This window comes from Emys orbicularis, chromosome 2, assembly GCF_028017835.1.
Source record: "Emys orbicularis isolate rEmyOrb1 chromosome 2, rEmyOrb1.hap1, whole genome shotgun sequence".
NCBI classification, from domain to species: Eukaryota; Metazoa; Chordata; order Testudines; family Emydidae; genus Emys; species Emys orbicularis.
The window spans coordinates 224472322-224487975 of NC_088684.1; the positions used below are offsets into that span (position 1 = coordinate 224472322).

The 15654-nt window shown below is 42.4% G+C and overlaps 1 protein-coding gene across 1 annotated transcript in view; it reads left to right on the plus strand.

Annotated features, from left to right (window-relative positions):
• Positions 1-15654, plus strand: part of TOP2B (DNA topoisomerase II beta) — a 131639-nt gene that overhangs the window by 47737 nt on the left and 68248 nt on the right. The window contains exons 3-4 of the mRNA XM_065399709.1: positions 4721-4811; positions 14556-14619. Of these exons, the coding sequence (XP_065255781.1) occupies positions 4721-4811; positions 14556-14619 (155 nt within the window). The remainder of the gene's footprint in view (positions 1-4720; positions 4812-14555; positions 14620-15654) is intronic.

Consider the following 15654-nt stretch of genomic DNA (forward strand, 5'->3'; position numbering starts at 1 on the left):
TGGCGTCGCCAGGGCTGGCTTAGACTTGCTCAGGTTACAGGCCCCCTGCCTGGGGCTGAAGCCCTTGGGCTTTGGCTTTGCCAACATCCTGAGGAAGTGGGGCTTTGGCTCTGCCCTTCCCCCCTCCCCTGCCGGGCGGTGGAACTTGGGCAGGCTAAGGCTTCGGTCCCCCCTCTGGGGGGGAGTAATGTTTGTTGTCAGAAGGGGGTCATAGTGCAATGAAGTTTGAGAACCCCTGCTCTAGAGAAAACTGTGGATTCAAAATGATTAAACTCAGAAGGAGCAGCATTAACAGAGCTGACATTAAATTATACTAGGTACAGCAGGACAAGTCATACAAGTTCTCTTTGGCATCCTGAATTTGTTATGTAATACTGATTACTGATTTATATTATGGTAGCCAGTTCCTTCTAAAATGGTCTTTTCTGAAACCTAACACCGAATTATCCAAAGGACTAATAGAATTACAGCTCACACAACTAGGTTGACATCTACTTGGTGAGCAGAGAGATCTCATGTATTAATTATTTGTAGTACAGTAATGCTCAAAGGCCCCAGTCAGATCTGGCCCTGTTGTACAAACACATAGTAAGAGACTACCCCTGTTATGAAGACCTTACAATCTAAATAGACAAGATGGACAAGTGGCAGGACAAAGGGCTGGAACATAAAAGTAGAGTGACTGTTGGTAAAAGTCATGATAATTACTTTTTTGTTTTGGTTTTTAATAGGTAGGTAGGATGAATAAATAGCAAGGGAGTAGACAAGACAGAGGAAAGGGGAAAAAAACATTGAGTGGGGGAGAGGAAGGAAGGCTGTAGAAAGGCCTGGAGAATGGGATTGAGCCCTGGAGCTGGAAGATTGTGAGGGATTGGGTAAGAGGATGTTAGAATAACATCCTAATTCTAAATTGAAGAGAGCAGTCTGATGATATCACAGGAGTCTGGGGAATGTGAGGGCAGGCTCCTGCCCTGGGAGTCTTTGTCCCCAGTAGATACTGCTATACTTCCTCCAAGCTTATAGGCCTGGGGGTAGGGCTGCATGGGGCCTGATGCCCCAGGAAGATTTCCCTTCCCCCCCAAAAGCAAACAAATAAACAATGTGGTCTGGAGGGTTCAGGAGGAGTCCAATTGGATTTTGCCTCTGCCCCCAGTATTACTGCCGGGAGAGTGTCTTTTGCTCCTGGGGCTGATGCTTTACTTTTCAAAGTGCATGTGTCAGGGTTCCCTCCCCACTCTGAACTCTGGGGTACAGATGTGGGGACCCGCATGAAAGACTCCCTAAGCTTATATTTCACCAGCTTAGGTTAAAAACTTCCCCAAGGCACAAATTCCTTTCCTTGTCCTTGGACGGTATTGCTGCCACCACCAAGTGATTTAAACAAACATTCAGCGAGGGGCCACTTGGAGCCTTATCCTCCCCAAAATATCCCCCTAAGCCCCTTTACCCCCTTTCCTGGGGAGGCTTGAGAATAATATACCAACCACTAGGTTAACAAAGTGAGCACAGACCAAATCCCTGGTTTTTAGGACACTGAAAATTAATTAGGTTCTTAAAAGAAGAATTTTATTAAAAAAAAAAAAAGGTAAAAGAATTACACCTGCAAAATCAGGATGGAAGATTTACAGGGTAAATAAAAAGATTTAAAACACAGAGGATTCCGCTCTGACTTTGCTTCCCAGTTACAAAACAGGAATAAAGTTACCTCTTGGTCTCTCTCTTTGTCCCGAGAGGGAACTCCCCAAAAAACCCCAAATCCTCCTTTCCCTCCCCCCACCCCCCTGATTTGAAAGTATCTTCTTTCCCCTTCGGTCCTTCTGATCAGGTGCCAGCTAGGTTAATTGAACTGATTAACCCCTTACAGGTAAGTGATTCGATACCTCTGGCTAGGAGGGATTTGATGTTATTGCATACATAAAGGTTGTTACCTTCCCTTTATATTTATGACAGTATGTCATTGGATAAGAGGGGCCCTGAGAAGCCACATTCTTCTCCTAGATTTATATATATATATATATATATATATATATATATATATATATATATATATATATATATATATATATATATATATATATATATAAAAAACTGCCATATGTTTCAATACTGATTCTTTTGTCAGGTACTAAAACAAATAAATAAAAATAAATCCTTCCCTGCTGACAAAAAAAATCTTTCCCTTCTCCTTTGGAAGAAGAGTCCTGTCAACCTAGGTGTGTGGGGGAGGTAGAGTAGCATCTGCCTCAGCAGTTTAGTTCCTTCTTCAAAACCACTCAAAAGTACAGTATATTGTTGTCTCAGAGTTTTCTTCTCCCTGAGATCTTTACCACTATTTATAACTTGCAAAAGAAATTTCAAACATGAATACGGGGGTGGGGGGAGCATTTGTCTCACCTGCTATATCTCTTTTCTTCTAGTTTCTGAGCCTGACAAACCATTGACTGAATGTTAAGTGTAATATGTGGAATAGATATCCCTAGATAGCTCTACATATTTTATGCTTGCCTATCCTGCAGATACTTGTGTATATTTATGTATGTGTATTGGTAAATACAATATAAGTGTTTGTATACCTATGTATATAGTCCATTTGAATCTCTGCAGATACAACTGAATTAATTCCATGTTTAACACACTTATCAATATTGTTACAGCTTTGGGAATAATGTCATGTGGGGTTTCTTATAGTAGATGTGACTTAACCTGAGCCAGATTGATTGGTTTGGGTCTACCCGTTAGCTGCATGGAAAAGTAAAAATCACAATGGTATTGTCAAACCTAAAAACTAGGAAAGAAATTAAACAAGACAATTTTTTCCTTTACTCTGTGCTGTGCACTTCTGAGAGCTCAAAACCAGCAGATTGCCCATTTGTAGTAAAACCATTTTTTGTGGAGAATGCAACTGAGATTGGCTCTCATAATTGTGGCATAAGTTCAAACCAAGGGAATGGGAAATGAATCTGATTAAGAAAAGTTTTGTTCTGATTTACTATTCCTAGATACTTACATAGCTTTTATTCATGTAGTATCTGAGCACTGTTATTTGGGCGGTGGTGTAACTTAGAGCAGAAATTTGGCCCCCTTCTCTTTAAGGTTGATTTTGTATTTGTGATTGAATAGTACGTACACCAATATAGGAGGAGGCATTTATAAGTCCCCAGTGGAACTTAGGGGCTTGTTACCAAAGCTAGGTTTATAGCTAGCTAGGAAAAGTATTATGTTTATGTGATGTTGTCAAGGCTGTATCCCCACTTTGAACTTTAGGGTACAAATGTAGGGGCCTGCATGAAAACTTCTAAGCTTATCTACCAGCTTAGCTCTGGTCCGCTGCCACCATCTTAAGAATTCCCTCCCTGGGAAGCCTTGAGAAACCTTTCACCAATTCCCTGGTGAATACAGATCCAAACTCCTTGGATCTTAAATAAGGAGAAATTGACCCTTCCCCCCTCCTTCCTTTCACCAACTCCTGGTAAATACAGATCCAAACCCCCTTTGGATCTTAAAACAAGGAGAAATCAATCAGGTTCTTAAAAAGAAGGCTTTTAATTAAAGAAAAAGGTAAAAATCATCTCTGTAAAATCAGTATGGAAAATAACTTACAGGGTAATTAAACTTAAAGAGCTCAGAGGACCCCCCTCTTCTGTCTTAGGTTCAAAGTACAGCAAACAAAAATAAACACTCTGGTAAAAGGTACATTTACAAGTTGAGAAAACAAAGTAAATCTAAGACGCCTTGCCTGGCTTTTACTTACAATTTTGAAATAAGAGAGACTTGTTTAGAAAGATGGGGAGAACCTGGATTGATGTCTGGTCCCTCTCAGTCCCAAGAGCGAACAACCCCTTAAACAAAGGACACACACAAAAGCCTTTCCCCCCCCAAGATTTGAAAGTATCTTGTCCCCTTATTGGTCCTTGGGGTCAGGTGTCAGCCAGGTTACCCGAGCTTCTTAACCCTTTACAGGTAAAAGGATTTGGAGTCTCTGGCTAGGAGGGATTCCATAGCACTGTACACAGGAGAGCTGTCACCCTTCCCTTTATAGTTATGACAGATGTAAAGACAAAAATGTTGTGCATCTGTGCAAGATTACCAGGTTCAGAGTGTGTTTGTTGGTATTTTTAGTATATCCAGCTGCTGAAATGTAACCTATCATGATTTGTTATTTATCCTGCTAAGGTAAAATTTGTACATAAAACTATTTCTGACCATGGATTTGACTATGAACCCAGGGAAAGTGAGAAGTTATTGTATGCCACCTTTGTATCTTCTGAATTCTGGGCTGCTCTAGTGGTTGAAATGGTCCTCATTGTAAGTTAGAACAGCCTGCACTATATTTCCTATGGGCTTCCAGAGTGGCATGTAGAGGCCAGAGAGGTAGACAGAATCTGTCCCCATAACTGTAATTTGAAGTAAGTGGAAAGTAAATAGCTGCAATAGCTTACCCTGTGGGGAAGTGTAGATCCACCTAACATAATATGTCAATCAAATGGTTACAAAATGCCTAAGATATAAAAATAGAAGCAATTACCACTTTTTTTTCTTTTTTTTAAACTTTGAAGGGCTGACTGATTGGTTTAATGTCAAGTAAGATGTGGTGAAGAGATTAAAATAAAATTTTATATTGAATTCTTGAAATGTTAAATAATCCATATTGTATCAACATGAACATTTCATTTTGAATCCAAGACAATAAGTATTTTTATTTTACTTTGTTTATATGTAGTTAATGTGGGTTTATGATGAAGAGGTCGGAATGAATTGCAGAGAAGTTACCTTTGTCCCAGGCTTGTACAAGATCTTTGATGAAATTCTTGGTAAGTGTTTTTAATAATGATAATGTTTTTACAGCTCTGCAGCACGTTTCCTCCTGAAGGTTCTGAAAGCACTTAAACATATTAAACAGATATACAAACTACACACAGAGATACTTTGATCCACTACTAAAATGAAGCAGTTTAGAAAAGGAGGTGAAGCAGTTTAGGAAGAGGTACTATCTCCAGTTGAAGCTGCAGAGCAGTTTCAAGAAGGCAGAATATAAATACCCAAGTTTTACTTTTTATCGTGACACTAGAATCAGTTACTATGGATTTTTTTAAATAAGAAAAACTAGTCATGACTTCAGTTTTATAACTGATTTGAAAGAAGAAACCTCCAGCAGCCCTGCACACTTAACACCATGGTGGGAAGTTGATTTAGTCTTGACTCAGATGAAAGAGTACCATCTCCTGAATCACCAATGCTGCCTCCTGCAGTACAAAGGTGAATCTTGGAAATTTCGTATGCAAGCATTTGACTCAGCATGACCTTTCTCATCCTGAGACACTTGGCTTTATAACAGGCACAGAAATTGCAGGCTTTGAGCCGCGGGAGGGTGTAATTTCCCAACAGGGAACTATCCCTTGACTCTGCTGAGGTATTAGTCTTAATAGGGTTAATCCTTTGGCTGGTAGGTAATTTTTAAGGTCTTGAGGTTGGCAGTGGTCCTTCCACATACCCTGTGTGAATAGAAGTCAGTGGGAGTTTTGCTGTTTACTTTATTGAGGTCAGAATTTTACCCTATATCTCTAAAGCTGTGCTGACATCTGAAATGAAAAGGAAAGAATACATTCTTCTTTGAGTAATGTCCCTGTGGATGCTCCGCTCTAGGTGTCTTTGTGTCCTTGCACCTAAGATTGGAAATTTCTGGTTGCAGTATCCATTTGGATTTCTGGTTGCAGTATCCACATGTGCTCTCCCTGTCTCACGCCACATTCAATTGCTATATAGCGCTGTACAGCCAGACTGCCCTCAGTTCCTTCTGAACTGCCCTTGGCTTGACATGGAGTCTTAGCAGAGCCCGTTCACAGAGATTTCTCTTGGTGTTTCCTCTTAATAATTCCTTTTGTTAGTATCAATAGCTCTTTGGTTGGTTAGTGTTAATACTCTCTCTCTTTTCTTCTTCTCATTTCATTTCCTTAAAAAATATTATTTTTATTTTTCTCTTTCAATTGTAGAATAGTATATTCCCTAGTTCTTCCCATTAGGGAAGTGAACCCTAAAAAGGGTATGCCCAGCTCCCCTGGGTATAAACATTGCCTCTCCTGTCAGGAAGCCATTCCTGTCAGCGACAGCCATTCCCGCTGCATTCGCTGCCTCGGAGAGACACACGTGCCTCAGAAGTGCATGTTTTGCTTCAGATTAAAGGCAAGAATCTGAGTCATGAGCTGAAATTAAGACTATTAATGATGGAAAAGCTCATTCTGACCAGACTCTGACTCTGGCCCTGGGGATGCCCCCCACCCCTCTGACAACAGTCCCCATCAAGACTGACAGCAGCATCTGAGCAGCATTCTCCAATGACTTAAAAGAGGAAATCCTTAGATTCCTCTCAGAAAGCCGCAAAGAAATGGGCCACAAGCTCCCCGAGCAGGGAACTGGCTAAAAGAAGGAAATCTCCGGCATGGTCGATTGCTTCGCTACTAACTGTCGCATGATTAAGTACCTATGAGGCTGCCACAAGTAAGACCAAAGACCCTAAGAGGGCAGGCTCGGACAGAATGGCACCATCTGGGGAAAGGAGAGGCAAAGACAGACCCAGCTCCTCTAAAATGGCATGATGGAGTCATACAGACAGTCAGTACCGAGTACTCTGGGACTGCAAAAAGCCACAGTACCACCTTCTGGCCATTCTGTGGAGCACAGAGTGCCTATGGTACCGACAACTATATCTGCTTCAATGGCACTGATGCTGCTGCCCTCAATGGTACCGATGACTGTTCTGGTACCTTAGGAATTTTGCTTCCCTAAAGACTTGCTGGTCTCAGAGATGCCCGATTCACCATTATTGGGTATCGACATAACTGCGGAATGCATTACAGCCAGGTCCCTGGACTTACCATGCAGTATCGAGACAGGTTACTCTGCTGTCCATGATTGCTCCAGCTCTCTCCAGTGATGATGATAAAGAGGAGAAGGGGGATGATTTATATTCTGTGTCAGCCCACGGTTCTTCACTGCAGCAACAGGGTGCTACCGGAATAGAAACCTATGCTCCTCCAAGCTACCACCAGGGTAGATGAGACCCACATGGTTGGTATGGACTGTGTTGGGGCCCCACCCATGCCTTTTCCACCACCTCAGTGGCCATACTGGTACCTGTGGGCTGGATATAGGCAACAATTCTCCAGGTCCTCTAGTGTCACCCAGAGAGAGAGAGAGAGAGAGACAATCCCTGTCAGCTTCCATAGCCAGAACTCCTGATCCTCAAAAGGAGATCTTTGAAGAACAGGAGGAGAGACTGGACAAAGAAGCCACTCTGGTGACCAATACATCTTCGTCTTCATCTGACGAGGTGATCATGCCTCCCCCACCACCAACAGCAAATGATTTTAAGCAGTTCCAAGACCTCTTCAGATCCCACTTGAAGTTAAACAGTCACAACACAGACTGCATGACTTCCTGCAGACGTCGGCATCAGCAAAAATTGCACTCCCTATCAACGAGGCAGTGCTGGACCCAGCAAAAGCTATTTGGCAAACACCGGCTGCTATACTCCCGGTGTGCAAAAGGGCAGACAAGAAATATATGCCCTCAAGCATGTGGACTTTTTGATTTCTCATCCTTCCCCAGATTCACTGGTCGTCTATGCTGTTAATGAATGTGGCAGACAGTACCATGCTAAAACAACAATATGTGACAAAGATGGGAAATGACTGGATTTATTTGGATGCAAAACGTATTCCTAAGCGACCCTACAAGTTAGGATCGCTAACTATCAAGCCCTTATAACAAAGTATAATCACACTTTACTCTAAATTAAATGAGTTTATTGAATACCTCTTGTCAGATGAAAAACACCAATTTCAAGCAATGACTACTGAGGGTCAGCTCCTGGCGAGGGCAGCGTTGCAGGTTTCGCTATATGCTGTGGACACAGCTAAATTGCTACTGTAGTTGTCATGAGGAGAGCATCATGGCTTCATCTGTCTGGCTTTCCAAAGAAGATGCAAGCCACAGTGGAGGACCTCCCATTTGAGGGATCAAAATTGTTCACGGACAAAACTGACAGATCCCTCTACTCATTAAAAGATGCCAGGGAAATGTTACGCTCTCTGGGTATTTACACTCCTGCCCAAAAGAGAAGACTCAGTAAATACCAGATGACACAGAGATCACACTTTATTCCTCTTCACGTATATTATGAGCTCCAGAGCAAGAGACAGAGGGTACAAAAAAATAGACTGTCTGCCCCACAGTCACCAACATCCCAGCCATCTACATCTAAATAACAATTTTGAGATCTTGGTCCAGGCCCCGATTCCCTCCCCCGCCAGCCCCCCCCCCCCCCAGTTTCATTTGCTGCAACAGCCAGAGCATCTCCATCAATTTGGCGACCACCTTACCCCTTTCCATCAATCTTGGAAGTGTATAACCACAGACAAGTGGGTACTAGAGGCTATCACCAAGTGATATTTAATCCACTTTACCTCCTCCCCACTCTCCCGTCCCTCTTCAGGGAACTCTCTCATGAGCATCTTTTATGTGAAACTAGGTTCTATAGAACCAGTTCCGAACCAACACAAAGGGAAGGGTTTCTATTCCAAATATTTCCTGATACAGAAAAAGAATGACAGTTGGAGACCCATTCTAGATCTAAGGGTGCTCAGATTTGTAAAAGTACATTTCAGGATGGTTACCTCGGCAGCAATAATCCCATCTCTGGACCAGGGGGATTGGTTCTTGGCCCTCAACCTACAAGACGCTTACTTTCATATCATGATTCATCCATCCCATAGGAGGTTTCTGAGATTCATTCTGGGGCAGGATAATTTCCAATAGAAAGTGCTCCCATTCGACCTATCATTGGCACCCAAGGTCTTCTCCAAAGTCCTCTCTGTTGCGATGGCACACCTTCGCAAACAAGGAATCATGATATTTGCATATTTAGATAATTACCTGCTCAAAGCACTTTCCTTTGACGATGCATTGGCAACCACACAAGAGACCATGGATCTATTTTTACGGCTGGGACTTCAACTAAATACTCAAAAATCCACTTTGACCACAGTACAGCAACTGGAGTTCATAGGAGCCTACCTAGATGCAGTGGAGGCCAAAGCTTTCCTCCCATTGCACATACACCTCTACCTCGATATAACGCTGTCCTCGGGAGCCAAAAAAATCTTAACGCGTTATAGGTGAAACCGCGTTATATCGAACTTGCTTTGATCCACTGGAGTGCGCAGCCCCCCCCCCCCCCCGGAGCGCTGCTTTACTGCGTTATATCCGAATTCATGTTATATCGGGTCGCGTTATATCGGGGTAGAGGTGTATTTAACATCTTGCCAGCTTAATCTTGACAGCTCAAGCCAATCTTCAGATCTCGGCCAGACGCTGCCTCCAACTACTAGGGCACATGGCGGTGAGCACCTTTGTTGTACAACATGTGAGACTCCACATGCATTGTCTTCAAGGATGGCTCAGAACGATATATGTTTTGAGAAGACACAATCTAAACAAACATCTATGAGTGCCCTTGACAGTCAAAAACTCTTGACTGATGGGCAGATCCTCACAACGTGTGTGTGTGTGGGTTCACTTCATCCAACCACCCATCGTTAATTTTAACGACAGATGCATTCTTATTGGGATGGGGAGCCTACTTGGACACCAACACAGTTTAGGGCAAATGGTCCTTGTTGGAATCCATAATACCTATCAACCTACTAGAGCTCAGAGCAGTCAGAAATGCCTGCTCTCACTACCTATCAATACTCAAAGACAAGCATGTAAGGATTATGATAGACAACATTGCATGTATGCTCTACATAAACCGCCGAGGAGTGGCAAAATCACCTTCCCTGCGTGCCAAGGCAGTGACATTATGGAATTGGTGCATTTGTCACCAGATCAGCATCTCAGCAATTTACTTCCCAGGCATTCAGAACACTACAGCAGATATGCACAGCAGAAAATTCTCCCAAGATCACAAATGGGAAATAGACACTACAATCTTTCACAGCATATTCACACATTGGGGAACTCCAAAGATAGACCTCTTCACCACAGTCAAGAAGAAGAAATGCCCTCAATTCTGCTCCAGAGCAGGATGGGGTCATCGTTCTCTCAGAGATGCTTTTCTCCTCAAATAGAATAGATTTCCTCCAATTTTACTAATATCCAAAGCAATATACAAAATAAAGAAAGAAAAGGCCAGAGTTATTTTTATAGCTCCAACATGGCCAAGACGGACATGATTTCCATACGTTCTTCAGCTGGTGGTCTGCCCACCAATCATTCTCCACTCTGTTCCACATCATCTCTCTAAATATGCGGGCCAGATCCATCACCCAAATCTGAAAGTTCTCCACCTGAAAGTATGGCTCCTTGATGGTTCCAGACTGTGGTAAGGAACTGTTCTGAGGAGGTAAATGAAATTCTGTTACATAGCAGAAAAACAACTTGTCACCCATACATTCAGAAATGGAAGAGATTCCAAATCTGGTGTGACACAAGACAGGTTATCACTACATGCTCTCCTTTACCAATTGTGCTAGACTACATTCTAGAATTGAAGAAATCAGGGCTATCTCTATGCTGGGTGAAAGTACACCTCACAGTCATCAGTGGCTTCCATCAAAAGATAGATGGTCATTTGGTATTTGCTCATCTCATAACAAAAAGATTTCTTAAAGGCATGAGTAACCTCTACTGTCCAATCAGAGATCCTGCACCACTGTGGGACCTTAATCTTGTCTTAAACTGTCTTACAAGATCTCCCTTTGAGCCCATGGCCACTTGCTCACTTCTGCATCTCTCTACGAAAACTGCATTCCGAGTAGCCATCATGTCTGCTCGGCAAGTGGGAGAGATGGGGTCCTAATGGCATACCCCTCCTTTACGATTTTTTTCAAGGACAGGGTCACATTACGGCTGAACCCCAAGTTCCTACCAAAAATACCTTCAGCCTTCCACATGAATCAACTTATCCACCTTCCATCATTCTTTCTCACACCTCACCGGGATAAAAGGGAGGCAACACTGCACACACTCGACATCAGGAGAGCATTTGCTTTTTATCTGGAAAGGATCAAGCCATTCAGAAAATCTACGAGACTATTCCCCTCCAACACAGACAGATATAAGGAATCCCCAGTATCTAAACAAAGGGCTTGTCTACACTATTGCTTAAAAGTTATGTTGCTCAGGTGTGTGAAGAAGCCACACACCCCTGAGCGATGTAAGCTACATCGACTTAAAGCAGTGTCCACACTGCACTGTGTCGGCAGGAGTCGCTCTCCTGCCGACATAGCTTCCACCTCTCTTTGAGGTGGAGTAATTATTCCAACGGGAGAGTGCTCTCCTATCGGCATAGCGTGTCTTCACCACACACACTGCAGCAGCACAGCTGCATTGGTGCAAAGACTGTCTAGATGGGTATCCGAATGCATTAACTATTGCTATCACAAGCATGACTACAACCCACATTCGGGGCTCGAACACATTTTACAAGATCTCCAGTTCCATAGCCTTTCTCAATAACATTCCAATCACAGAAATTTACAGACCAGTTACCTGGGCATCTGCTCACCCATTTGCCAAACATTATGCAGTCACTTGTGACTCAGCATCAGATGCGTTATTTGGTTTGACTGTATTATCATTAGTAATGGACTCAACTCCAAAGTCCCATCCTTATAGCAGGGGCACTGCTATATAGTCACTTTAGAGTGGAGCACCCATAAGGACACTATTCAAAGAAGAAGAGGTTACTTGCCTTGTGCTTTAACTGCAGTTCTTTGAGATGTGTCCCTCTATGGGTGCTCCACTACCTGCCTTCCTCCCCTCTGCTTTGGAGTTGTTGTATGTGAGCTCTGTGGTAGAGAAGGAACTGAGGGTGGTTTGACCGCACAGCACTATATTGCGATCAAACACAGTGTGAGATGAGGAGAGCGCATGTACAGCCCAAACTGACACTGCTACCAAAAATCTCTGATCTTAGGTGCAGGAACACAAAGACATCTAGAGTGGAGCACCCATATGGACACACATCTCAAAGAACCGCAGTTACTGAGCAAGGTGAGTAACCTCTTCTTTTGGCTAGATGGAGAGATTTTACTTTCAAATTTATAAATTTCTTATAAACAGTGAGTGGTATTGTCACGGGGCGGGACTCACCGGTGCGGCGCCTCCTGCTGGTCGTCCAGGGAATTAGCGTTTCCAACCTCCAGAGCACCCTCTGCAGGCCAGTGTCCCGCTTGCTGCTGGGCCTGAGTCCCTCCTGGACCCCAGTGCCCCTTTCAGGCCAGGGTGCTGCCCCCTGGCAGTACCCCCACAGATCTGGGTCTCCCCTCCCCAGGGAACCCCCACCCTCTATCCCCACCTCGCCTCAGACTATGGCAACTGCCAGTCTCGATCTAGCCCCCGTTCACTGGGGCAGACTGCAGTGTAAATGCCACTCATCACCGGCAAGGGGGGTTTTGGACCTGCTGCCTCTGCCTATCCTTGGGCTGCCCCCTGTAACTCCAGTACCTTCTTTGGCCTTTAACAAGGCCTGTAGCCTGGGGGGTTTCTAGGCTGGAGCTCCCCAGCTCCTCTGGCCTTCCCCCGGCCCTGCTCCTGTCTTGGTACCCTCTCAGCTTCCAGGTAGCCAGGCCCTTCCCTCTCTACCGCTAGACAGAGACTCCTTCTCTGGCTTCTGGCCCCAGCCCTCTTATAAGGGCCAGCTGGTTCCTCATTAAGCCAGCCTCGGCCTGATTGGGGTGTGGCCCCCGGCTGAGGCTGCTTTCCCCAATCAGCCCCGCCTTTCCTTCCCTGCCACAGCCCTCTCCCAGGGCTGTTTTAAGCCTTTTAAGGCAGTAGCGGGTGACCACCCCGCTACAGGTATGAAAATGAGTACCTTGCATCACTTTTTCTATGCTCCCGTTGCTGACTCAGCGATATAATTTACAGGCTTTAAAAGGAAGCCATTTCCAGCCTACCTCTTTCAAAAGGAAGGTGCCCAACAGGGGTTCATGAGAGGAGAAGTTAGCACCATAGAATTTGTCACCTCTCTGCAGATTGTCTATGAAGCACAAGATGGCAATTGTTTGAGAACTACTGGCCTATATAAAAGCGTCATAAAATTACAATTGTTGTAATTGTGCATTCTTTTTAATGAAACTTCCTCCTTAATGGTCTTTAACGAGAGCGTTTGAAATGTGTCTGATTTCATATTGCACTGGGATATACTGTATTCTCTTTCCATCCATTAAAATGTGTTTTATTTTTCTCAGAGTTTATCTTTCTGTCCTTGGGGTGTTTATTTTAATCCATATTTTGTCTGATGAGGCATATTCTGAAAATTACGGGAATACATTTTCATGTTTGATGACAACCTTAGAATTTCTGAGCTCAATTGCTTGTAGTTCACACAAATTTAAATGTAGTTTAATTAATTTCCTGATCAAATTTTAACTTCTTTATAACCTGGCTTTTATAGCTATTCTGAGTTAACACTGTTTGGAATTAATCATTCAAGCTCTTTAAAAAGAATTTCCCTTTAACTTCAGCACAAGTTCCAGTTATGGTAACTTGCAGGATTGGACTCACAATGGGGAATGGGTATATGAGCATACTTTGAAAGAGAAACTAATTTGATGATGCATGCTATGTGTTCTTTTTTTAGTTAATATTTTTAGTTATTTTAACTTCCGTTAAGAAAATTCAGAACATAATAAACTGAATTTCCTCCCTACAACCCTCAATTGTATTCAACTGCTTGGTCCAATAAAAGATAATACGTCCCCCACCATGTCTCTCTACTAGGAAAACAGTAATTTTAATATAATAGATGTAATTAATTATCTACCCAAAACACCATTGAATGAGGGTTAGTCTAGAACCAAAATTAACATGCTGGTATGAAGGGCTGCTTTGTGCTGTAGTCACCTAGAATACTAATTAATTGTAAATTTAACTCCTTACACTATTTGAGTTGGGACCATCTTTTTAATATGTGTTTGTACAATGCCTATCACAATGTGGCCTTGATACCGGATAAGGCGCTACTGTAATACAAATAATAATAATAGCAGCAATCTGTTAGAGCTGATGAATTTTTAATTTGTGTTTATCTTTAGAAATATTCTTCTCTAAGTGATTATTTAGGGATTTGGTGCCAGGGAGAAATAGGTAATAATGAGTGAAAGTATAATACAACTTGTTGTAAGATTCCATAGCATTGCAAAAGGGAAATAATGAGGGTTGAGGTGAACAATATGTTAGAATCATTTATGAAAATGGGCTTATAAAGTATTCTTTTGTGATTACCTCTAACATAGCCTAGTTGTTTGAAGTAGAAAAATTAATCCCAGAAAGTCTGACTGAAGGAATCAAATTGTTTCCTTCAGATTGTTGTAGATACCTAGTTATTTTTCCTGATTTCAGTAAGAAAGTAAAGAAAATGTCAGAAGGGGAGTTTCTCAAACATTTTCTGTACATTGTAACTTGTAATGGAGTGTGTATATAATTAGCATTGTACATCAAGTAACTGATTGTTGTTATTGCCCCTAAAAAGTTTGTTTGAATTTGTTTTGTAGTAAATGCCGCTGACAATAAACAGAGGGACAAGAATATGACCTGTATTAAAATTTCCATTGATCCGTAAGTACAAGAACTTTCTAGCTGCCCTTCTCTGTCTGGGGAATTGGACTTGAATTTTTTATAACAGATTATATTCAATGAAATTTACCATTTTCTTATATTGTACTGAAAGTATATACTCTAGCTTTATATTTGAAGGAGAAATTGTTCTGAAAATGTGAAGATCACCATTTTAAATTTAAAGTAACTTGCTTATCTAAACCACCCTTTAATAAATTTTGTATACAAAGCTGATAAAACCTGAAATAATCTAAACATTCAAAGTTGAGGCAAGTTTGACAGTGTACAGCTTTATTAGCCCATCAATTAGATCACAAATGGGGTTTGAATGCTGAACCTTGAGTTCTGCAGCACAGACTTCTACCTCTTGAGCTACCGGACTAACTATTTTAGCTGGCAACAGCATACGGCTATTTTATGTGAACCATTTACTAGGCGAGGATGCATAACACACTGAACCAGTGGGTTGCATATACACCTCTACCCCGATATAACGCTGTCCTCGGGAGCCAAAAAATCTTATCGCGTTATAGGTGAAACCGCATTATATCGAACTTGCTTTGATCTGCCAGAGTGCGCAGCCCCACCCCCCCGGAGCACTGCTTTACCGCATTATATCCGACTTCGTGTTATATCGGTTCGCGTTATGTCGGGGTAGAGGTGTATATGAGTAGCACCATTTTATAAACAGCATAGCTAAGGATAAGAATATGGCAGGTTCTTTCTGAGAGGCATCGTAGCTATGTGGATGGGATTTAGGATTGTCATATTAGAGATCTGGATTCTGTTCCCATTTTATCTGAACTCTCAATAGGCATTAACAGGCATTAACTTAATAATAAGAATTGTGAAGGGCATAGAATTATTAACACCAGTCAGTAGGACAAGTGAGTCAGAAACTCCCCGTCTTCTGGTTTCCAGTGCATTGCACACTCTCATTGGACAAAGAATTTTTCACAGAGAATGGGAGAAAAATGAAGATGATTATCAATTTTGGCTATCTCCCATCCAGAGTTTGAACTACGTGAAATGCTG